We start from the raw sequence: 24,607 nt of genomic DNA on the forward strand, positions 1-24,607 counted from the left end.
TCGTTATAAAAATAATAATAATACAAATTATAGCAATAAGAATTTGGACAATCAGAGTTAGGACAATAAAGGACAATAAAAAAGCAAAAAAAATTAAAAACGTTCAGATGCTTTCCTAAAAAAAGCATGTCTGCTAACAAAGGATTAGCCCTTAAAAGCAAGAGCCTGCTGCATATTCCTATATCTCACACATGATGCAAACATTCCTTTCAAACTAGGGATTTTTCTGTTTCTTTTTAACCCCCCCACCCCCATCTTGTAAATCATGGTTTGGCTCCATGCAGTCTGAAAGGAGATAGAAGAAGCCTGATTCTTCCCGATAAGGAGGAAATAATTATTCTCTTTCTCTCTAGTGACCTGTTGCTGTTATTTCTGTGCGAAGAATTTCTTGATTATCTTATTGATTCCTTGAGGTAGTTAGAAAAGTATCTTAAATCGCATAGTTTCTATTTTAATATTATGTTGTAGCCTAAAACTATATTTAACACACTACTTAAAAGGATTAATACAGCATAACTTTCTAACATAACACATATAATATTCATTTTAATATTTGCAAAAAGCCAATCCTATAATATGCATTTTTCACAGGTTAGATTCAGGAAAAAAATCCTTCCCCCATAAGGAGGCTAGGCCTGCACTGGAAGAGGCTCCCCAGGAAAGTGGTCACAATAGCGAGCTCAAGAAGCATTTGGAAAATGCTGACAGGCACAGGGTGTGACTCCTGGGCATGTCCTGTGCAGGGCCAGGAGTTGGAATCGATGATCCTTGAGGGTCCCTTCCAATCCGGAATGTGATTTTACGCAAGGTATGAAACCTGATGCCCGTCCAGATTTGACCTGATGTTGCCTGTACAGTCCTAAATCACACGGAGGTGAGGACTCCGCAGTTACAGAGACGACTTCCACTCCCTGCCCGGCTTAGGGACCCCCGCAGTCTCGGTGGGATCCCGGCAGATCCCAGAGCGCTCCGTCCCGGGAGCTTCTGGGAGAGCGCGGACCGGACGAGCCCCGCAGCGCCCCCACCGGCGGCGGCGCGCTGCTCACTCCCCGCCGCGCGGAGGGGGGGGAAGTCTCGCGAGCGCGGGCTCGCGGCGCGGCTTGCGCGCTGCTTGGCGGCTCCCGCCGAGACGAGCCGGGCCGGGACTCGTTCCGTCCACCGGCCTCGCTCCGGGAACCGGGAACCGCAGGCCGCCGCCTCTTCCTCCTCCTCTGCCGGGATCTCGGTTGCCGCCCGCACCTGCCTGCAGCGCGCAGCCCACCGGACGCCAGCCCGAGCCTCGGCGGAGCGCCGTTTCCTCACGGCGGGGATCATGTCCGCCGGGCAGCCGCCGCTGCCGCCGCACCCGGACGAGCCGCCTGCGCCGCCGCTGCCACTGGGCGCCAACACCGGCGAGGCCGCGGGGACGGGCCCACCCTGCGTCGCCGGCCTGTCCGGGGGAGACATCAAGATGGAGGTGAGTCGGCTTGGCCCGGCGGGGTCCCCCCATTCACTCGGCGGCAGGTGGGATACCCCGGCCGCGTGGGGCCGCCGGAGACAATGGAGGAGCGGCCGCGGGGCCGCACCTGGCAAAGCCGGGCCGCGCTCTGGTCCAGCCGCCCTCCCTTCTGCCCTCTCTCTCGCCGGGAGCGCGGCCCGGCGGGGTGGGGGTGTCTGGGGGCGTCCCATTTCTCCGCGCCCCCTCCCCGCCGCGCAGGGGGCCCGGTAGTCGCGCTCATCCTGCCGCTGGGACACGGGGACGGAGGCCCTGCGGCCGGGTCACACCACTTATTTGTTTTCTAAACCGGGCGGCGGGAGCCCCCCGCGCATCCTCAGGCTTTCTGTCTGCTCCTGCCCAGCCTTTGCCCTTCCTGCTCCAGCGGCAAGCTAGCCCGGCGTCTAAAAAGCATGAGCGATGTTTGTCTGCGGAAGTGCTTCAAAACTTTTTTCTTTTTTTTTTCTTTTTTCTTATTTCTTTTGAGGTGGAGGAAGACGGTGTGAGGGTTGTGGGAGGGGTTGTTTTGGCAACAGGTGCTTATATTCCAGAAATTTCAAGGGGTTGGAAGTGATTGCCTGGAGATGTTAATTCTATCGCCGCGTTGTTTCTTTGATGATAGCAGGAAACTGGTCCGTCCTGCTTTCAGCGCTGGGTGTTTTGTACCCTGAGTCACGCTGGGCTGTTCAACCTACTTGTTCTAAATAAATTTGCAAATACCATGCTTTTCGGATGAACAAGTAGCCAAAGCACTGTGGGAAATCTTGTTCGAACCTGCAGAAATAGGCAATTCCAGGCTGGAGTTTAGCGTGTGTAGGCTGAGAAACGTGTGCTCTCGAGGCGCTTGTGTGCGAGGGCTTTCTGTGCTGCCAAGTCCGTTCTTTTTTTACCTTGGGAGGGGATTTCCTGGCATACAGTGAAGTTTGAGTTGGAATGCTTTGGAGCCGTGAGCATTTCAAGGACTGCTTTCCCTGGTCTCCAGCTAAATTGCAGGGGTTTTGTCATCTGTGCAGCAGATGATGGGCTCGGATGGCCGTGCTGCTGTGTTTTCCAGGTTAGGCTTTGTGGAAGAAAGGGGAATTGCGAACAGAAGTTCCAACGGTCCTCTGCTTTTGCTCACTGGGTGTTGGCTCAGTCCAGTGAGGGATAAGAGGATTTGGTTGTGACTTCAGAAGAGCTTTAGCCATAACTTCTTATGCTCAATTATTTATATTTTGACTAGTGAATGAAACATTTGTGTTAGGATTTTTCACCTGCCAGAGGAAATACCCACCGACAAACATCCTGTTTCTTGCCAGCCTTTGTTTCATCTGTTTCTTACTTTTCCTGTTCCTTTCTTTTGTATTTGCCAGTAAAGATTGAATTTAGCCCCATCCTTACTTGGCTCAGATAAACAGATGGTTAATAAACACTTGAAAGCATCTCATTTGTTTGATTTTGTCACCCTTTCAAGAGTTATTTTGTAATATGTTACCTTAGTATTGTTTATCAGGGAAGGATCATCTCACTGCTTTTAGTTTTAACAACAGAAGACGAAAATGCATATGGGAGATGATGTGGAAAGAGTTAACCTAATGACAGAAGAGACAAGGATAAAAAAGCCCTGATCCAAAAGAGTAATTGAAGGAAGTATGTTAAGTATTTGGCAGGAAGGGAATGAGGGAGGACTGCCCTCTCCCAGCTAGCTGGGTTTACTGTTGTCAGTAGTAGCATGGGTGATAAACATTTAATTTAATAAACTACATAGGAGAAAAATACCATTTCCTAAACTCCTCAGCTTTCAGGACAAAAGTGCAGTGTGGATTCTTGTTTAGATTTGTTCCTTTAATACAGAGTGATGAAGGATTGGGCTAATCTGGCAAAAACCTTGAAATTACCCTCACTTCAGGCCTGGAGCTGGTGCTTTCACAGTCCACCTCAGAGACTGCTTCAGGAGGGGTTGGCTCAGCACCCTAGAAGTGGCATGCTGATCTCCTGGACCACAGCTGTCTCCCTCATTCACATTGATGTGATGCTTTAATGATGCACCTAAATCAGATTACAGAGACCCAGCTCTGTCCCTCACCCCGTGGCAGGGATCTTCGATCCATCTCCAGGTAATTGTATAGGAAATAATAGAGAGCTGACTACTATCTGTCCACCATCAGGCACTACAGCCAGCTTTTGCTGCTTTGATACAATGTGAAACAAGCTTGTTCTCCTTTAGATGGGTATCTTCCCTTTTTCAGAAATATTTCTTCTGAATTCTTTTTCGTTTCAGGAGTCTTTTGATGATGCATCTTTGGCAAAGCAAAAAGAAATCCAGGAAACCGATCCTACATATGAAGAGAAAATGGTATGTAATATTTGGCACTGTGTACAGCTGTTCAGTACTTATGCACTTATTTAAAAAAAAATATTGTTTGAAATATGTTAAATGGATTTATAAAGATTTGTCTAGGTATTAAAAAATATTTAAGTAACTTGAAACAAAAAATATGCAGAAAAGCACTCCTGGGACCGTTCTCCTTTCCGGCATTTTAAAGTTACCTGCAGAGCAGTCCATCCTAGGCAAGGGGGATTATAAAGAGTTGAGCATTCAGCTTCTCTGTCAGAAATTGAAAGATTCTCCAGGAATCTCTTTGTAAAGCTTTAACTAGAGTCTTCAGGTTTTTGAAGGTGGGTGCTGATTCTGTGCTTCATAGGTTAGAAAGGAGACAATTTGTTATTATCATTGTTTCTTATTATTTCATCGTTTTTATAATGTAAGAGATGAAGTCGCCCATTCCTCACCATCTCATTGCAGTTTCTTTCTCAGATGCTCCCTGTTTGCCTTTTTCCTGTTTGTAATTCCAGTGTCTGACTCCATGTGAAATTTCTTCATAGGAAAGTGAAACTGATTCTTATAATTTGCTGCTTCCTGTGTTATTTCTTCTTTTCACTGAAAATAATGCCATCATCTTCTGCATATTTGTTTGTGCTACTTTGTGGCACACTGAAGGAAGTGAACTTGGAATTGTCTCTTTTAGTCTCTAGACAGACACAATGACAAGGGCAATTGTGTTTTAGGGATGCATTGAAAAAGAAAATGGGAAGAGTGGCTCTGTTGGTATAAGGATAGCTCAGGGTTGCAAAGTACAGCCTGTTCTTTTCTGTGTGCTGTCTAAAAGACATAATGTTTGTTAGTCCCTTAAAAGAACATCCTCAAGTGCAGTGAAAGCAAGTGTGGGGATGTGTGTGCAGGGCCAAAACTCGGAGAAAATCCCTTACTTAAATTTTAGAATGAGGAACCTTCTGCAATGCAGTCTGCATCTCTTCTGTTTTGTACAGCCAGTTTAAAAACAAGAAGGGTCAGCAATTTGGATGGCAGTGAGATCTTACCTAGTTTAAACCTCAGAAACTCACAAAGTAAAGAAGCAAAACCTATGAAGAATAAACAGGAAAAACCCAATTTAGTGGATGTGGACTGTAGCTGTGTCATTCAAGCTTAAAATACTGTTAGAGTGAGTCTGAGTCCTCTGTGGTACATGGAGATCTATGGAGATCTCTTTTGTGGTCTCTTTATACTCTAATACTTTGTCTTCCTGTCTCTTCCGTAGTGCTCTCGCTAAGGAGGAAAACACAGAGCTGCCATTGCTTTTGGAGAAGCTTGGAACATATGTTCCTTTTTACTAAGAAAACTGACTTCCTGTAGCTAGCTGTCCTGCAAGTTACTAAATACCAGGTTATGCTGTGGCAGGTGGCAGAATGTCAGAGTGGTTACTGTTGGCCTTGAAGCTGGTTTTGGCTTGTTTGTCTGTTCAAAGTTTTGGTGTGGCCTTGGCAGGGTGTGTTGATTCCAAATGGAACCTATCTCAACAAAGCTGAACTTTTCGGATACCAATACTGTCTGCTGTAATTTTTCTTGTGCAGCAGAAACAGCAACTCCTATCAAATGGGGCAGCCTGATGAGTTAGGCCAAGCATATCTAAGGTCTCTGCTACTGAAACAGATGTTCTGGCTTGTGGCTATGAGCTGTTCTGTCCTCACTGTCCCCTTTGATGCCAGCTCTGTTGCTTATCTGACAGCACAGGGAGGTGCTGTATCTCACGGAGCAGGCATTTCATATGATATCAGGGCAGTTGGGAGCAGTTGTTGCAGTCTGGTTAGAACTGAGTTAGTACAATGAAGAATCCTGTGTGTGATGTGTGGGGGAAAATTTCTTGGGAGTGAGACTATCACTTTTGATCGAAGAAAGTTGTTAAAAGGAGTCTGGCCTTATCTAATGAGACTTGGGCAATCTTTCTGGCAAAGTCAGATTTTAGTCTTGGCCACAGGTCTGTCTCACAGCTTTGATCTTGCTGCGTAGCAAAGATGAGCCTTGGCCCCACAAAAGAGTGTTGAATCTGTCAGCAGCAGGTACATTAATGTTACTCATCTCTTCTTTGGTGTTGTAGTGATGTGTATAAAGTAATGTGAAAATCTATATTGAAAAAGTATTTGTTTGCTTTTTCTTTTGAATTAATACATACTGGAATGTCTCACTTGTTCCATTTAATTTTCCTTTGTCACCAGCAAACAGACAGAGCAAACAGATTTGAGTATCTGTTGAAGCAGACTGAGCTCTTTGCTCATTTCATTCAGCCTGCTGCTCAGAAAACTCCAACTTCACCTTTAAAAATGAAACCTGGACGTCCACGAATAAAGAAGGATGAGAAACAGAATTTACTGTCAGCTGGCGAGTGAGTGATGACGCATACTATGAATAAGATCTGATTGTACTTTAAAAGTGGAAGTTGAACTTGCTAAGCTTTTGTCCTGTGTCTCTGTGTGTGCCTTTTTTTTTCAACTGCCCATCTGTAAGTTGATGATTGCTTAAGAATTCAAGGAGTTATAAGAGATTTGTGTTGATGCTTTCCAGCATGAAGAAAAGCAGGGGCAGAAAAGTAAGGCAGTCATGGCTCTGAATTGTAAGAGCTCATGGAGAACATCGCTATGCAACACCTTGCAGGCAGCTTGAAAATTATAAGTCTAGAAATTTGGATTGCCTTCATTGTAGCTTGTGTGGCTGCAGTGTTTGGCAGGTGCAGCAGAACTTAAATGCAGTGTTGTTCCCTGTCTTGTAGTTAAAGGCTTGTACTGATGCACACATTAATCCCTGTCCAGTCACTTTGGGCTGATATTTCAGCCTGCTGAACATGAATTCTAGTGAAGAATGTTGCTAGAAATTTCTTTGGGTGTTTTCATTCTGTATTACAATATATACATTAGTTTACATTAGATTTAATTTTGCAGCAACTTGATATCTTTTCAGTTTGTCCACAGACTTACTACTTTCTTGGACTTTTCCAGCTATCGGCACCGTAGAACAGAGCAGGAAGAGGACGAGGAGCTGTTAACAGAAAGCTCCAAGACAACAAATGTCTGCACTCGATTTGAAGAATCTCCATCATGTGTGTTTCCTTCCTTTTCTTTTTTTTTTTTTTTTTTTGCCCCTGCTCTTTTTATTCAAAATGTTTAAAATGAACTTGATTTGCATACTCTCTAAGGATAGTGAAATAATTTGGTTGGACAGGAGAGGGAGGAAAAAAATCCAGCACTGAGCTAATGGCAGAAAATGTATTATTGAGGAGCTGCTTATTTTCATTCTGGTCCAGAAAGATGGTCCAGTGAGTCTTGTCTCTTAGAAATCCAGTTGCTATGTTTCAGTTAATAAGAAAGAGTTTTTAAGTCTGTCATCTTATTATTTTTACGTGTGTAATCTATATTCTGATATAAAACACCTAACAGCTTCGAATTCATTTAATGGTATTCAGTATTATGTTGTTTTAATGTTTGACTGTGTTCTCATTTTGATAGTGATGATGGATTTAGAATTTCTGTGTGTTTTGGGTCTTTGCAGAAAACAAAGTGGTTGCAGCAACTTGCAGAAACAAAATTAATATGTTGCTGTCTCCACTCTGCTTTGTCCTTGAATTTATTACATGAATTTGTTTTGTAGCTTTGGTAATTGCTGTCAGTTAGCAGCCAACAGGTGGTAAAGTTCTTTCCGAAGTTTTTGTGTATCTTTTAATCTATTCTTTGATGTCTTTTAGATGTGAAATGGGGAAAGCTGCGTGACTACCAGATCCGAGGACTGAACTGGCTCATTTCTTTGTATGAAAATGGCATCAATGGCATCCTGGCAGATGAAATGGTATGCACAGAGCCTGTGTTTAGGATCACTTAAGAACACATGCGGTACAATGCCATTTTAGTCCATCAGTGTGTGTATATATATATATGGGGGTTTTAATAACACATAATTCAATATATAGTTTGCCAGTCTTATTTTTCTACTGTGTTTAAAGTCACTAATTTTGAAAGTGTCAAAGGTATTTTAATTTAAATAAATCATGCAGGCAGGTTTCAAAAATAGACACATGGAAGGGGAATCCATCAACCTTTAGGAACATGAAGTTGGTGGAGGGGAGTTGTTCCACAGAATGACATGTCCTCTGTTTTCTTTCTAAATTGCAGGTGTTTTGTTATGGTATTCTTCAGCTGCCCTTGTGAGGAGAGGGTCATATATGAAAAGATCAAATGTGGAAACGCTTCCTGTTTTTAGGGCCATGTGTAGATATTAGGATATGAGTGTCCTCTATGGACTGATGTCCACAGAACAGCTACAGCAGTGGGAATTTTCTTGAAAAAATGATGCAAAGGTAGATGTACCTAGAGAGCTGTGTAAAAATTTCTTACACATCATGACCATGGGCATTTCAGTTGGCACTGGCAAACTGTGTGTTTTTTATTCTTTTTCCCTGAAAGATATGGGATAAATGCAGAAGTTGTAGTAGTTTCAAAGGCAGATATTTTTGTTCCCTTAATAATTTGAGACGTATCTTTTTTTCATAAGGAGTAGAAAAGAAGAAACAAAAGTCTAAAATCTAATTTATTTCAGTGTTTTGCATTTCCTCTATCTTGTAATTTCTGTGTAATAAAACTTATAGATAAGTTACAGACAAAAGAGTTAAAATTACTGTGTAGTAACATGCTTCACTTTTAAATACATCAAGGTCTTTTTAAACATACATGCTTATGAATAGAGGATTTTTTTTGGCTAAGTGGAGAGGGTTGTTTTAACAAAAACACCTCGGAGGCTTTATGAGTGCTTGGATTTGTGGTATTCCAATATCCATTTTGTGTTAAAGATATTAAATATTATTAAACTTTTTTTTGTTTTTAATTAGGTATCAATTGTTTTGAAGTTATTAATGCATTTCACACAGCCTATAAACACTTTTCCACATCTTGCACCCGGTGCATTTTGGTTATTTTGAAGACAAAGACTCGAATTTTAGAAACAGAAATTCCTTGTGCTGATGGTGTTTGGAGTTTTTAATTCCCATGCATTTGAATCATATTTTTTAATTATTTGAAGTATAGGAATGATCTGGGTTTTCAGTTGTTCCTCAGTTTTGTTTTAGTTAAAATTATATGTTGAAGATACTGTGTTATACCATACTTTCAGTATTTGTTTTCCTCTCTCAGATATGCAGTTTTTTACACTTGTTTGGCTCTTTCCTCACAGGACCTGATGTAATTTTTGGCCTGTGAAAACCTTCTTTTAAAAATTAATTAGAACATATTTATGATTATGAAGCATAAATAACATAATCTATACAAAATATGATAGCATTTATGACAATATATAATATTGTGCTGACAGTGTTATTAATATTAATACTTAAGTAACTGAACAAATTAAAAATTCCTAAGGGTTCTTAATTTATTCACTTTATGTCAAGTTTAAGAGACTACCTAAGTCAAATTTTTAAAGTTTGACCTCTAAATCACCTGAGTACACCATAGTCTACAAAATAAAGTTTTAGGAAATAATGTTTCCTTGCACTTTTAACAAGTTGTCTTGAAAGGTAAGACAAAATTCTAACTTCATAATCCTTCAAACTTCTAACTTCATATCACTTTCAAAGTGATACTCTTGCTACTTTGTTATTCTGAAATGGGGGAAGCCCTGCAAGCTTTTCCTAACAAAGGTTTTGATACCATTTTTCTATCTCCCTCATTCATTCAGGCTTCTGTGCCTTCCATGCTGAGCTCGGAGCTCACTCTTAGGTTTTCATTTTCAAAGGTGTTTTCTGAGAGGTTTTCTTTTTTCTAATACTTACAGGGTCTTGGGAAGACACTGCAAACAATTTCTCTTCTTGGCTATATGAAGCACTACAGAAACATTCCTGGACCTCACATGGTGTTAGTTCCTAAGTCCACTCTGCAGAACTGGATGAATGAATTCAAGAGATGGGTACCAACACTTCGAGCAGTTTGTTTGATTGGTGACAAAGACCAGCGAGTAAGTTTGGATATGGTAGTTTTTCCTGTGTGTTCCTGTGTAAATCCAGCATGTCATCTTTGCTGTCCTTTCCCTTTCCTTCCTGGAGAGGGACGTTACTTGGATTTGTAGTGGTTTAGGAGCTACAGTGCTGCCTACTGGAGTATAACCAGCTTAGAATTCATATGTGTGTTGCCCAGATAGTGCTTCATCACTTTATGTTCATAATTTCTTGTTCAAAGATTTGCAGTCTCGTTTTATGAAGGCGGGACACTGCCTTCATGAGACAGTAGGAAAATTGTAGCAGTGCTGCTGTGTTCTTTTTGCTTTAAATTTGACAAAGTCTCAGTAACCAGCTGTCACCTTGTTATCTAGGCTGCTTTTGTGAGAGATGTGTTGCTGCCTGGAGAATGGGATGTCTGTGTAACATCATATGAAATGCTTATCAAAGAGAAGTCAGTATTCAAAAAGTTCAACTGGAGATACCTTGTTATAGATGAGGCCCACAGGATTAAAAATGAAAAATCAAAGGTAATTTACACTGAGAAAGAGATTTGTGTGGGTTATTTAGGTGGTGGTGTAGGAACTAGTAATGTTTATATATGTTTAATATTTGGTCATGTCTCAATGTCCTTCAGTTATCAGAAATTGTAAGGGAATTCAAGACTACCAACCGGCTCCTATTAACTGGAACTCCACTTCAGAACAATTTACATGAACTCTGGGCACTTCTCAACTTCCTTTTGCCAGATGTCTTTAACTCAGCTGAAGTAAGTCTTCATTTCTGCTAATCAAATTAATTTTGCTAGTTTTCCCAATTTGAAAGTAGACCTGGATATGTATAGTTAGTGGTGTCAGTTATGATAAGTGATAGATTGAGTTAGAAATGTTTATGTTATAAAGCTTTTCATAAAATAGGCCAAATAAGGTAATTTGCTCTTTTACTTCCTGGCCATAGGAGAGTTGTATTTGTTCGCCATTGTGATGCTATTGTACCTTGAAAGGAAGCCTCTTATAAACCAATGATTTTGTTGATACAGGATTTTGATTCGTGGTTTGATACCAACAACTGTCTAGGGGATCAGAAACTGGTGGAGCGCCTTCATATGGTCAGTCCTTTTGCCTTTTGTACAAGTGTTACGTTTACTTAAGTTAAATCCCAAACAGTTCTTCTAATGCTTCTTATGATAGACTATTAGGATGAGAGAGATTATTTCACAAATTTTCAGTCAAGCAAAATTAAGTCAGAGGACACAGAACCATATGAAAGATCACTTTGACCTAATATTTGAGTTTTTCAAATAAAGCATGTATATCCTATAGATAGCAAATAATTTCTCCAGATAGGTTGCTTTTTTTTTTTTACCAGATTGTCTAACACTAGGTCATGTATCTGCGATAGAGATTATCTGCTCTTTGATTCGTCCATTGACTTGATCAGTGTTTGTTTCCAAAATGTGTTTAATGATGAATCTCTTTCAGGTGCTACGACCATTCCTTCTCCGTCGCATCAAAGCTGATGTGGAGAAAAGCTTGCCTCCAAAGAAGGAAGTTAAAATTTATGTGGGCCTCAGCAAAATGCAGCGAGAATGGTAATTAATGCATGTGCTTGACTGGGCTGTGGTTAAGGCTCAGAAGGAATGTGCTGTCTGTGACTTGAAGGTTGTGTGGAACTCAATTTATTTTCTTTGGTATACTCCCAATTTATAGCTAGTTCTTTGTGACACTGCTATGTCAGTGCTATATGGTTTGTGACAGAACCATGCATGTCAGGGAGATTTACCTGATTAAATGAAGGGTAGGGTGAGTTTTTGACAGTATTTGTTGCCTAAAGACTTAAGAAAACTTGTTTAACTTCTTGCTTAAAGGAAAGGAGGTTCAGGAGGAAACTTTTTGCTCTGCATAACTCCTGGATGGGAGGGTGCAGCCGAGGGGGTCATCAGCCTCTTCTCCCAGATAATAGGACAAGAGGACTACAAACTACACCAAGGGAGGTTCAGATCAGACATCAGGAAGAATCTCTTAATGGGAAGGGTTGTCAAGCATTGGAATAGACTGCTCAGACAGGTGGTGGATTCACCGTCTCTGGAGGTATTTAGGAAAAAGCTGGACGTGGCACCCAGTGCATAGTTGTGTTTAGCCTAAGGTTGGAACTGATGATCTCAGAGTTCTCTTCCAACTCAATCGATTCCATGACTCTGTGCTGCATTTCTGACTTGCCCAGAGGCAAAAGAATGACACCTAAACCATGTCCCATGGGTGCCATGATGCTGAGGGTAGGTTCTGTCTCCCATAGGCTTTTCCTGGCTTACACACATTCAAACCTTTCCTCCTCCTCCCTCTGCACCAGCAAAAGATGCAGCTTGTGAATCATCCCCCAGCTTCATTTTACACTTCATTTTAGAGTGAACAGAAGGGTTTTTTTTTTTCCTTGCTGTAGGTATACCCGAATCCTGATGAAGGATATAGATATCCTGAACTCATCTGGAAAGCTGGACAAGATGAGACTGCTGAACATCCTGATGCAGCTGCGGAAATGCTGCAATCACCCTTATCTCTTTGATGGAGCAGAACCTGGCCCACCTTACACAACAGACATGCATTTGGTCACTAACAGTGGCAAAATGGTAGTTCTGGACAAATTGCTACCTAAGTTGAAAGAACAAGGTATGCATCTCCTTTCTGGGGTTTTGAGAGTTTTTGGGTTCAGTAATGTTTTTGTGTATTCTGAGCAAAAACCAGCAGACTTTAGCCAGGATTATTGTTGGTTTCTAGTATGATACCAGCTTGGATCAATCGTCCATTATGGCTTTTTGTGCTGAAGTGCTTTGATTTCTTTTTATTTTTCTTTCCCATTTTTTCATCCCAGCTGAGACCATAAAAACATCATTTGATCGGGGCTTTAGGTTTTCTTTCTTAGTCTTATTAGCTATTTGAAATATAATTATGTAGTATTTTAGCCACACCTCTAATTTGCCATGAAGGACCATTTCAGATTCAGAGTCCTCACACAGACTTCAAGTCAAATCCTGTGTGAAATATTGGTCATTCTTGCTGGATGTGATTTTGAACAGTACCTGAGGTTTTTCTGTGTATTCTATAAACTCAGACATGAGGGAACTCTTGAGTTGTTTTAAAGTTATTTGAGCTTTGAAATGGATTACTGTAAAACTCACTTGCCACAGAGTTTTTGCTACTGGAATAAATTTTTAACTCACTATTATGAGAGCTCAGCACATCACTCCTGATGTCCAGAGCTACCGAGAGAACCCTTGGGGGGCTCAAGAGTCTTAGAATGTTGCCAAAAGCACTTGGTGGCTTAATTTTGATCCATCTAAGGATGTGCCACCGATGTATGAAGAGATAGAACCTGTGAGAATTCACTCGGGTGTGAATGGTGAAGAGAAGACATCATTATAGAGTAAATCACAAATTTTAGAGTTTTAGTACAGGGGAGTTATAGAGACAAGATAGAAAAATCAGAGCGTGTCACCAAGCTCTTCTTTCTTCTTCCTGTCTTCCATTTTCTGTTGTGGTGTTGACATTTGTAGATTAGTCTAGAGTGAGAGTGTAGTTAGTGACGAAAGTAATAAGTATTAGAGATAAAAAGTAAATATAAGTAGTTTTTGTTATAAAAGATGCGACCGCCTTAGGGGTGAGCAAAGTGCCTTTAGCTGCCGTGCTAGTCAGATCCTTCGAGCAAAGAAGAAATTTTGTAGATAAAAGATAATAAACAATTCTAAAGACCAAAAAAACCTAGCGTCCAGACTCATCCTTTGAAGCCCAGCGTGCAAGAACCATCCTAAGCGTGTGTGGGAGCAGAGACAGACAGCCGAACCTCATAACTATTTTTTGAGTATGCTTACAGTAGTAACTTAGCTAAAGAAGATGGAGGTAAGTCTGGGAGTGGGGACACTGCAGAAAAACAAAACCACGTCCAAACCTCAGCCTTCTGTAGTATAAAAGTAAACTGTACTTTGTTTCTAGGTATCATACAAGCAGCTGTGGCCCGTATAACTCAAGACTAAAAACCAAACAATTCAGTGGTTACTATGCTCTTTTGATTTTGGTTTCTTCCTGATACCAGGTTTATTGATGAGGTGTTGTAATTAATACTGGACTGGTCTCAAATCAAATCATCATCTTAAACAAGAGAGTTCAGTATTAACCCTTGAGTCCAAAGGACAAAAGAAAGTAGAAACTGTGTTATATCCTGTTTTTTTACTTAAATTTGTCCAGTAGACTGGAAGTGGTTGAGTGTGTATGCATAAAGTACTGAACATTTGCTTTTTTTTTTTTTTTTTTTAAGTTGTTCTTGGCAGGTAAGTAAACTGACAAGTACTTAAGAAGAATTCACTTTATTTCTAGAGATCTTAAATCCAAAACAAACAAATACTTCAAAATTTTATTATTTATACTTGATGATGTTTTTATATTTGTGCTACCATCTTACTCTGCCTTGTTTGGGAACTTTTTCTGAAGGAGTACAACACAAAATGAAAGGGAGAAGCCAGCCATTAATTAGACAGTGACATATCAGAGTAAGACAAACGTGTCCCATGGTATGGATATGCTGTGGCGGCAGCAGCTGCAGCCCTGCACTGTAGTTTGGCGTCTGAAATTCAAAGACTTATCTTAGTACATGGAATTGCCCTCCTTCCTTTTCTGGTAGTGCAGACTTGAAAAGTTTGTTTAATCTTACATTTTGGTGAAAGCATAAGAAACCTTTTTACCCAAACAGGCTCAAGGGTTCTAATCTTCAGTCAGATGACAAGAGTCCTAGATATTTTGGAAGATTACTGTATGTGGAGGAATTACGAATATTGCAGACTGGATGGACAAACTCCTCACAATGAGCGACAGGTATTGAAAATTTTAAGGATTGTATTTATGTAAAAACACTACTTGTAAAACATTTTGTTTAAATGATACATTCTTTTCATTTATTTAGGCTTCCATTAATGCATTCAATGATCCTGACAGCTCAAAATTTGTGTTCATGTTGAGTACACGAGCAGGAGGTCTTGGAATCAATCTGGCTACTGCTGATGTTGTAATTCTCTATGATTCAGACTGGAATCCACAAGTAGACCTCCAGGCTATGGTAAGATTCCAGATGGAAATTTTGGAATTTTTTTTTCTTTTTCTCACGGAACTTTGCTAGAAATGTACACTTCCAAAATAAATTGGTATTTTCCCATTTTAGCACAGTAGCAGGATTTGTAAGACTAATTTTCAGTTCAAGTGCAGCTTCCATTGCATGGAACCATTAGTCCTTAGTCACATATGGGTTATACAGTGTTTTATGCAGTGGGAAATGCTGGGTGTATGCTACACCTCTTAGGATTGTTTAATACAAATAGCCTACTTGAGTAAGTAAAAATGAATTGAATCTAGGTTGTTAATCCCAAAACTATAAAGGTTTAAAGCTTTACTGTTGTGGGGAGTGGAGGTGAATGTGTTTGCACTGTTTTTCCTGCGATCTTGAAAATGAGATAAAGAAAAGTTGAATTAAACTTTTCAAAATCTGCTTTTATGGTGATGGCAATGGAAGGATCTCATTTTAGCAACTATCCTTAGGGGTAGTTAGGTGTTTTTTTAAGTAGATTTGGATGCATCTCCATCCTGGATACATGTCAAGGACATTAGTGACCACATAAGAAAGCAAATCTATCTAAAAGCTGCCAGTGGTTTGTTTTGGTTTATTTTTTTGACAAATGAGGTCTTTCAGAGACAAGTCTTGGAAAGGTCTTTAATTATTTCAGTTAACCTGTGGGGTCTCAAGTACTCTAGCAAAAATTACTTCAAAAGAATGATGGAACTGTCTAATAGCTCAAGTGGGGCAGTACCAGCTACCACTACAGATGTATGTTGAGAATACTGATTCTCACAGTGGGTAATGTTTCACTAGTCAGGAGAGGCAGGGTATTTTATTTTTCTTGAACCATTCATGGCACTACTGAAGGATTTTGAGAAAGGCAGCTTTTGGTCAGCACAGAGATGATTTCTTCATGATTTGATTCTACAGAAGGTTGCTTAAGGTCAGAAGTATCCAAGTCTTCTCCCCTGTGTGATTTAACAAAAAACACCAAATACTGCAATTTTTTAGCTATGACACATAGAGACAGACTCACTATCAATGTTATTGAAGAAAACTCCCCAAACTTGCAATGTAGATAAAAATGTAATATGTTGGGTAGCCATGGATAGCTGTAAACATTTAAGTAACCTGTGCTGTTCTGTTTTGTAAATTTGTGTGCTGGAAATAATGAAAATCTTAAACCTAATTATGTAGTCATGCTGGAAGGCAAGTGCTGAATTTTTTGTTAATGTTTTGGGCAGGATCGAGCGCACAGAATTGGCCAGACCAAGACTGTCCGGGTGTTCAGGTTTATTACAGACAATACCGTGGAGGAAAGGATAGTGGAGCGTGCGGAAATGAAACTCCGCCTGGATTCCATAGTCATCCAGCAAGGCAAGTATATGAAGGCACTTCATATCTAGGATGAAATTCCATTCTTCTCCCATTGTAAATCATGGTGGAATCAGCCAGTAAGAACCAGTGGGAATGTTGTTTTTGCCTCATCTGAACTCTGAAGAGAGTGGGCAAAGGCCTCATCCACTTGAAAATTTGTTTTACTGTAGGAGTAGGCATTTCCTCACTAACTTTTTGCTTACCTACTAGTGGGATATAGTCAGATTTGGCTTTTTAAACAACTCAGTTTCTTCTTTAAACTGGGGAAATGAATGCCTTTCCTTTTTCTAATAGATGGAGAAAAATAAGGTAACTTTAGTTGACTTGCTTGGAATCAGTAATATGTAGCTTGTATGTGGAAATATAAGGGGCAGAAAAATCCTGTATTGCTCCTTCCATAACATAAACTCTTTAGTGATTGCTATCCTCAAGCATTTTTATCTTTAGGAAGATTGGTGGATCAAAACCTGAATAAACTTGGAAAGGATGAAATGCTGCAAATGATCAGACATGGAGCGACACACGTGTTTGCCTCAAAGGATAGTGAGATTACAGATGAAGATATTGATCACATTTTGGAAAGAGGGGCAAAGAAGGTGAGAAGGTTTGAAAAGGGGAAGCTCACCTGTAGATTTAAATGTGATGGCAAGATAGTGAGTCTCTGGATGATAACTTGGTTCCAAGCTGGAGAAAAAAGGGGTTTTCGCTGTAGAGGGTTTTTGTGTTACTCAATCGTGTTTGTTTTTTCTGATGTTGTCAATAAGATGTTTTATAGTCAAGTACCTTCTAGAATGGCTCCTCTTATTTCTGGCAATGGGATGTTTTAAAATGAAGTACCTCTCAGGGTGGCTCCTTTCTGAAATGAGGTGTTTAATAATGACATGCCTTCCAAAATGGCTCCCGTTCTATCTGGGAATAAGATGTTAAATAATGAAGTACCATCCAAATGGCTACTGTTCTTTTCTGTATCCCCTGTCCAAGACTGCGGAAATGAACGAAAAACTTTCAAAGATGGGTGAAAGCTCCCTTAGGAATTTTACTATGGATACTGAATCTAGCGTGTATAATTTTGAAGGGGAAGACTACAGAGAAAAACAGAAGGTAATGTTTTAAGTTTCTTTTGGAGGAATGTACTGAATTGCATGTTTTAATCATACTTATTTAAGAGGTATTGGGTAAAATACAGTGTCATCTATGAAAATAGTTTAAATAAAAACATTTATAACACTTATAATGAAGTAGATGTAGATTTAATTTTACGTAAAACTTGTAGCTGGTCTGATGATCTTGCAAGACTTAATTTTTGGTTTTGGGGGTGATGGGTTTTGTTTTTATAGTTAGCATTTACAGAGTGGATTGAACCGCCTAAAAGAGAAAGAAAAGCCAATTATGCTGTGGATGCTTACTTCAGAGAGGCTCTTCGAGTCAGCGAACCAAAAGCACCCAAGGTGAGTTGACTAATCAAAAGAAATTTTTAAAATATGCATGGTAAATGGCTAAAGCTCTAAGTAACAAATAAGTCTTTAGTCATAAAAACTGCTCTGTTCACTTTTTTAAAGTGGAGAGACTATTTGAATTTAGAAAAAATTTCCAAAGGACTTGAGACAAACTTCTGTGATAAAAAATAAGAACAGTATGAAACTTCTAAGATGTTAGGGAGGCTAAGATCAAGTTTTTTCTGGTTCTTATTTAAGCAGCTGTAAATTTTCCTGTGGAAGATTGATGCTTTAAAGACGTGTGACTTTTTCACCAGCCACCTCCTCCTCCTCCCAAAAGACCTCTCTTCCCCTTCTCTCACTGCTCTTTTACTTTCAGAATTCTTTGTGGTGGTTGGTGTGTCTTGCATGGTGTGACTTTTTTTCCCCCAAGTCAAGACAGTGCATTTTTGTAACAATAATGCTTTTTGTTTGCGCATAAAATTAAATTACTTCCTACAAGAAAGCAGATTCTGGATGTGAAAGGGAGCAAATGCAAACTTTGTGTTTCAGGCTCCACGGCCTCCAAAACAGCCAAATGTACAGGACTTCCAGTTCTTTCCTCCTCGCCTGTTTGAACTATTGGAAAAAGAGATTCTCTACTACAGGAAAACAATTGGTTACAAGGTAACTGAAGAATTTCCTTGACCAGAGGCATGGAGCGCCTCTCTTAGGAGGAAAAGCTGAGAGTTGGAATTGTTCAGTCTGGAGAAGCAAAGGCTCTGGAGCAACCTGATTGAAGCCTTTCCGTACCTAAGGGGGCTTACAGGAAAGCTGAAAAGGGACTTTTTACAAGGGAACAGCTTTAAACTGACAGAGGGCAGGTTTAGGTTGGATATTGGAAGGGAATTCTTCACTGTGAGTGTGGTGAGGCACTGGCACAATTTGCCCAGAGAAGCTGTGGATGACCCACATTCCCTGGAAGTGTTCAAGGCCATGTTGGACGAGCCTTTGAGCAGCCTTGTCTAAGTAGAAGGTGGTCCTGCCCATGGCAGAAGGTTGGAAAAGAGATTATCTTTAAGGTCCAGTCCCTTCTGTGTTATTCTCTGAATTCTCACAATGGAACAGTTTAATGCAACAGTAGGAGAATATGTACTTTTTCAGCCTTTCACAGTAATTTAAATGAAATAAAATCATGTTCAGCTGTAGAAGTTATTAGGTTATATTAACAGAAAGGTGACAGTTAGTAATTATCTGTGAAAAATTAATTCAGTTTTACAAAGTGCAAAACCTTTCAGGTACCTCGTAATCCTGATCTCCCAAATGCAGCCCAAGCACAAAAGGAAGAGCAGCTTAAGATTGATGAGGCTGAACCTCTTAATGATGAAGAACTAGAAGAAAAAGAGAAACTTCTAACCCAGGTATTGTTGGGTCTTCAGTGAGACTGAAATCAGCCGAAGCTTGTTTTGTGTTTCACAGTGTTATGGGAACATTTCTTGGTCACTGATTGGCATGTGCTGTAGTTAACACATTTGCAAAGTTTGGTTCTGACTGAAGAGAGTTTCTAGCATTAAGTTTGTCATAGGCCTATGTCATAGGATATCTTTGAGGAATGTGCACCAAGTTAGTGCAGTTGGATTCTCCTGAATCCTAGTCTGGCACTGACTGTGGACTGTGATGTCTTTCCATGAGACCTTGCAGAATGGCTACAGAGCTGGATGTGCCGCATTCCACATTATTTACTGCACATATTCTGCCTCAGTTTCACACCCATATGAAAGTGAATCTTGGAATCTGAATGATCAGTTTTCCTAAATTACATCTGATAGTGGATAGTTCCCCTCACTAAAAGAGGGTGTGAGCTGAATAGGTATATAATTAGGAAGCCTGTAAATTTAAATAATTTAAAACAGGTGAATGCCTGATATGCCTTATTTGGATATTGTATTTACACGTTGTATTTTGGCAGGGGATCGGAATTACAGGACAGGATTTCTTGATTGCCTAGTAATGAGCTGGAACAGCTCACTGTGGAGACACCAGAATCACAGAGGTCAGGAATCAGTACAGTCCAGTAAGCTGTGGCTAAATCACAACATGGCTGGCAGAACTTGCTACTTCCCACTACTTGTAAAAGTTACTGGTAATATGAAATGAACCTACTTTGCCTTATGACTTCAGCAGTGCTTGTGTCTCTGCTGAACATCACCATCACAAGATGGCTTTAGTCCTTCTGAGGGAGAGTAACCAGGTGCAATAGATGAGGGTGTCTGTGAGGCACTTGGGTGGCCTTTTTGGCAAAACAAAAGCCATTACACTGCTTTCACTTGAGCAATTTTTTTTCTTAGAAAGCAATCCCACGGAGAGACTATTAGGAGGGATTAATTTTTCAGCTGAAAACTTACCAGAAGTTACTAGGTAAATAAAGAACTAGTACTAGTCATTTTGCAGTATTTAAATAGAGAGACTACAGTGACTGCAGTATAAAAACAGTTCTACTAAATTAAACTGCAGAGAAGGAAAAAGTTTAACACTGTGGAATGATGGAAGTGTTACAGGCAATTTCAAGAAACCTGTTGAATCTAATTCAGAGATGGACAAATCCTGAACCTCTGTGCAGTGTTTCCTCTTGATTGCTGTATAGGGCTTCACTAACTGGAATAAGAGAGATTTCAACCAGTTCATCAAAGCCAATGAGAAGTGGGGCCGTGATGACATTGAAAATATAGCACGAGAAGTCGAAGGAAAAACCCCAGAGGAAGTCATTGAGTATTCAGGTAACTTAATTCTGTATTCAGCTCTGAGAGTATCTAACTCTGCTTGGCTCATTTGAGCTGCCTGAGAACATGGTAACATCCTACTGCTGAGAATTTCTTACACTGCTGTTTAAGATTTTTAGGGTAGAATTATATTGATGTATTTCGGATCTGCTGATCTGTCTTTTACCATCATTACCGCCTGTGCAGCTAAGACTGTACTAAAATGCACACATAAACTCCTGTTGAGCCACTTCACTATATCCTGAATCTAACTGGATAGCAGTGTCTTCAGTTCTTGTTAATTTTTGCAAAAGGAAATGCTGAGAAACACCGCTTAGCTTAAGAGATTTCCCTTGTATTCATTAATGAGAAGTTAACCTTTACCTCCTTCACAAGAGTAGAACATAGTAAATACATCATGATTGAACCTACAGCAACCACTGGTTTTTGTAACCTGAGTCCACTTGGCTACTTACCCTCTCATTAGAAGAGATTTTTTCCACTGTAGTGTAGCTACAAAGTCCTGGCACTACATTTCTAAAGGTATAGAGCAGGTTGAAAATGTGAAAAATTCTTCTAAAAAACCCCCTTATTTAAACACCTAATTGTCTTTCAGGCACTTGCTTGTCTTCGGGCAATCAGTTGCCTTCTTGCTTCTCTTGATAAAACTGTATTCTGTTACATCCGTTTCCATTTGAAGAAGCTTTTTTTCCTTTGAGGAGACTGACACACAAAAATCTTTCTGGCTTGTATTGTACCTCACTTAAACTGAAGATTCCTTTATCTACCCTCTTCAAAATAGCATTTGTAATACTGCAGCATATGGTAGCCAGAAGGGAAGGTTTCTTACCAGCTCAAGGCGTGTCTGTTGTTACACAGCAGTAAGCTCTGGTAAAAGGAAGGAAGAGAGCTAACATCCTTTTTTTAAGGTTAAACCTCTGACTTTTACAATGCCTGATAAGAAACTAAGCAGTTGTTCTTTTCTTAGCTGTGTTCTGGGAAAGATGCAATGAACTCCAAGACATAGAGAAGATCATGGCTCAGATTGAAAGAGGAGAAGCCAGAATTCAGAGACGAATCAGCATAAAAAAGGCTCTTGATACGAAGGTGGGTTTGCTCAGTTTCCTGCTTTTTTTTCCCGGTGCCAGTGAGGGGAGATGCAGGACCCCTGTCTGGCCAGTGCTGCTGATATATGAAGACATCTTGGGCATGACATTGGCCTCTTTGCATAACACTCAGCAGTTTCTTCCTATGGCCTTTCCATCCCACGGAAGTGCTGTGATGACACCCTTAGCTATGGTCTACCCTGGTGTTTGTAACAGTCTTCTGTATCACAGCACACAGTTCAGAGTGCCGTGTAACTCCACATAGTACAGGCTTTGGGGAGGAGCACAGTTCCTTCTGGACGCATGTAACTGAAATGAAGAGAGAGAGAGAGAGAGAAAAATTGAGGGAGAAGGATGGAGTCAGAGTGGGGGATAGAGGGATGGAGAGAAAAATGGAGAGGGATAGAGAGATGGAGAGAGAGAAATGGAGGAAGAGGGGTAGGTGGGGAGAGAAAAGGGTAGAGAGATGGGGAGAGAGAAACAGGAAAACAGAGAAATGGAGAGAGGTAGAAACAAGTAGAGATAGTGGAAGACAGAGGGAGTTAAAAATATGAGATAAGAGAGCACTTTAAAAAGACTAATCCAACAGAGGAGGCTTTTGTTCTTGTTTGTGTTTTACCAAGTAGTATTTGGTAGTGAAGAGATTTATACTTAATTAAGACGCTTTATCAGAATTTTCTCCCCACTTCAGGTTTGCTGAGTTAGTTGTCTTCTAGAGAGGAAGTGTCAGATTCAGTAAACCAGAAAGCAGCCCAAACCATGTGCTAACTCTCATGTACCTTTCTACTCTTACTCTGAATTTACCAGTTCCTGTGGATTTGTGTCAAAAAGGATCGTTGCCATTTGAATCGTGACCAGTCTTGCCTGTTTTTAAGTGTAGTCAAAGTCTGCCATTCGTCAAGATTACAAAGCTGTCTATTGTCTAAACCAGAATTTACCTGTTTAGATAGCTTTGATAAATGCACTGTTCTGAACCTACAGTCATTTTCTTGTGAAGACTTAGCATGGGAGATCCTCAAAGATCTAGTTTTCTGTCTTCATGTATAAAAGCATTAAATCACAAAAGACTTCCATGCTAATTCTGACCTATTTCTTAGCTTTATGTGGTCTTATTTGTTTTGTTCAGATTGGGAGATATAAAGCCCCTTTCCACCAACTAAGAATATCCTATGGTACTAATAAAGGGAAGAATTACACCGAAGAGGAGGATCGCTTCCTAATCTGTATGCTTCACAAACTAGGATTTGATAAAGAAAATGTCTATGATGAATTAAGACAATGTATCCGAAACTCGCCGCAATTCAGATTTGACTGGTTTCTCAAGTCCAGAACTGCAATGGTATATATATATATATACACATATATATATATCTCTATATATATATATCTTTTTTGTTCATGAATGCCTATCACAATATTAAATTAATTAAATTGCTGCTGAAATACTGAGGTAGGTGCATGGGAACAAGGCTTTACCTTTTTATAACTTTCTGACAACTGTATGGGTGTCAAATGCAGCCATGGCAAATGGGAGGAGAAGTTAAAAATTCTAAGGTACCCTTTTCCAATTTGAGTTAAATATAAATGTGTTTTACAAAGCAAACATCTGCAATCAAATCCACTTCTATGAAGCCAGCCAGGAAGCACGTATCACTAAAACATTTAATTATTTGTTACTCTGACAAGATCGAGCAAAATACTTACCTACTCACCAGCATTTTTAATATTCTAAGTGGATTTTTACATTAAGTGGCTGCCTAAGGTACTGATGGAATATGTTGTGTAATGCAGGAGCTGCAAAGGAGGTGTAATACTTTAATCACACTCATTGAAAGAGAAAACATGGAACTGGAAGAAAAGGAAAAGGCAGAAAAGAAGAAACGTGGACCAAAACCATCTTCAGTAAGATTTAAAAGTTATTTCGGTGAAAAAGCTCACTTGAAAACAGCGTTTTTCCAAGTGTCTAGGACAAGTGATATCTAAAGTTATTTGAAACCAACAACTTAGAGGGCAATGTTAAAAGCTGCCTAAAGTTCATGTCAGTGTTCAGCTAGTCCAGCTGAGGATGTCAAATAAAGGAGAAAAGGTTCTTAAGTGTAGCTCATATGCTTTGGAGCAGATAAACTTCTTATGTTTTGGCTCACTGGGTTGGTACACTGTATAGATTTACCATGGTAAGTACATCAGGGATGTATTTGGTATTTTGATTTATAGAATCTGCTAAATAATCCACAGATCTATTTACAAATGGGCCTGTAGAGCTAGATTTGGGAAAACAGCACATATGCTTGACAGCGCTCTTTGCTGACTAAATTCAAAGTATTGCTAATATGCAGGCCTATTTTGTAAATAAAATATCACCTTTATGTATTTTCCTACCTCCATTTGTTCAGGTTGTTGCCTAGAGCTGTTGAAGCAAAAACTTAAAAGCACAACTTACTTGACAGATGTGCAGAAATCAGTAAGGTTAATAGTGATGGATTATTAAGTTTCTTAGACTTGTTCACAGAAATATTTAAATGAGTATTTAGAAATACCTTTTCATAATAGGAAGCTTTATAACATCCTTACTTATTTTTATACACTTTCTACCTCTGCGAAATCATGCTCTTCCAGATTTTAAGAATGAAAAACAACAGCAAAGATACGCATATTTATTATATGCCACATTTGCAATTTATCACATTTTAAAGCTGCCAGGGTGGCAATGTTCTCCGTCTGCTTTGTTTTGAAACACATTGCTAGCTCACAACCTTTCTGTATGACAACAACTTACTATAAAATCTTACCTTGCAGGCACAGAAGCGCAAAATGGATGGCACTCCTGATGGGCGTGGGAGAAAAAAGAAGCTAAAGCTATGAATGCAGAATTTTTTTAATCTCTAAATTTAAGAAGTAGTTCTTTAATTTACGGGTCTTCATAAGATGTACTGTATAATGCTTAACTGTTTTAAAGAACATTGGGTTCATCTGTTTATTGAACTAGAACATAGTACTTAATTGTAGTTTCACTTTTTTAAATGCAACAGCTGTGCTGAATTTTTTTTACCATTAACACTTGAAATAATAAATTGTCTTCATTTATTAA

General features: G+C 39.8%; 1 protein-coding gene across 3 annotated transcripts; it reads left to right on the forward strand.

Moving 5' to 3' along the window:
- The first annotated feature begins 1,131 nt into the window (after positions 1 to 1,131).
- Positions 1,132 to 24,607, forward strand: SMARCA5 (SWI/SNF related, matrix associated, actin dependent regulator of chromatin, subfamily a, member 5). 3 transcript variants are annotated; one of them, XM_059843852.1, is made up of 24 exons: positions 1,132 to 1,456; positions 3,735 to 3,809; positions 6,008 to 6,174; positions 6,785 to 6,885; positions 7,528 to 7,628; positions 9,606 to 9,785; positions 10,140 to 10,295; positions 10,403 to 10,534; positions 10,805 to 10,873; positions 11,247 to 11,356; positions 12,205 to 12,431; positions 14,506 to 14,627; positions 14,716 to 14,868; positions 16,107 to 16,243; positions 16,691 to 16,835; positions 17,221 to 17,340; positions 17,577 to 17,687; positions 18,228 to 18,341; positions 18,953 to 19,075; positions 20,299 to 20,431; positions 21,402 to 21,520; positions 22,646 to 22,858; positions 23,311 to 23,421; positions 24,316 to 24,607. In XM_059843852.1, the coding sequence occupies exons 1-24, from the start codon at positions 1,313 to 1,315 to the stop codon at positions 24,379 to 24,381; spliced, it is 3,129 nt and encodes a 1,042-aa protein (XP_059699835.1). In that variant the 5' UTR covers positions 1,132 to 1,312; the 3' UTR covers positions 24,382 to 24,607. The 3 variants fall into 3 exon arrangements, with proteins under 3 accessions (XP_059699835.1, XP_059699834.1, XP_059699836.1); XM_059843851.1 differs by lacking the exon at positions 22,646 to 22,858 and having other exon boundaries at positions 1,170 to 1,456; XM_059843853.1 differs by lacking the exons at positions 21,402 to 21,520; positions 22,646 to 22,858; positions 23,311 to 23,421; positions 24,316 to 24,607 and having other exon boundaries at positions 1,170 to 1,456; positions 20,275 to 20,378.

Source organism: Haemorhous mexicanus, chromosome 4 (genome assembly GCF_027477595.1).
Source record: "Haemorhous mexicanus isolate bHaeMex1 chromosome 4, bHaeMex1.pri, whole genome shotgun sequence".
In the NCBI taxonomy this organism is placed as follows: Eukaryota; Metazoa; Chordata; class Aves; order Passeriformes; family Fringillidae; genus Haemorhous; species Haemorhous mexicanus.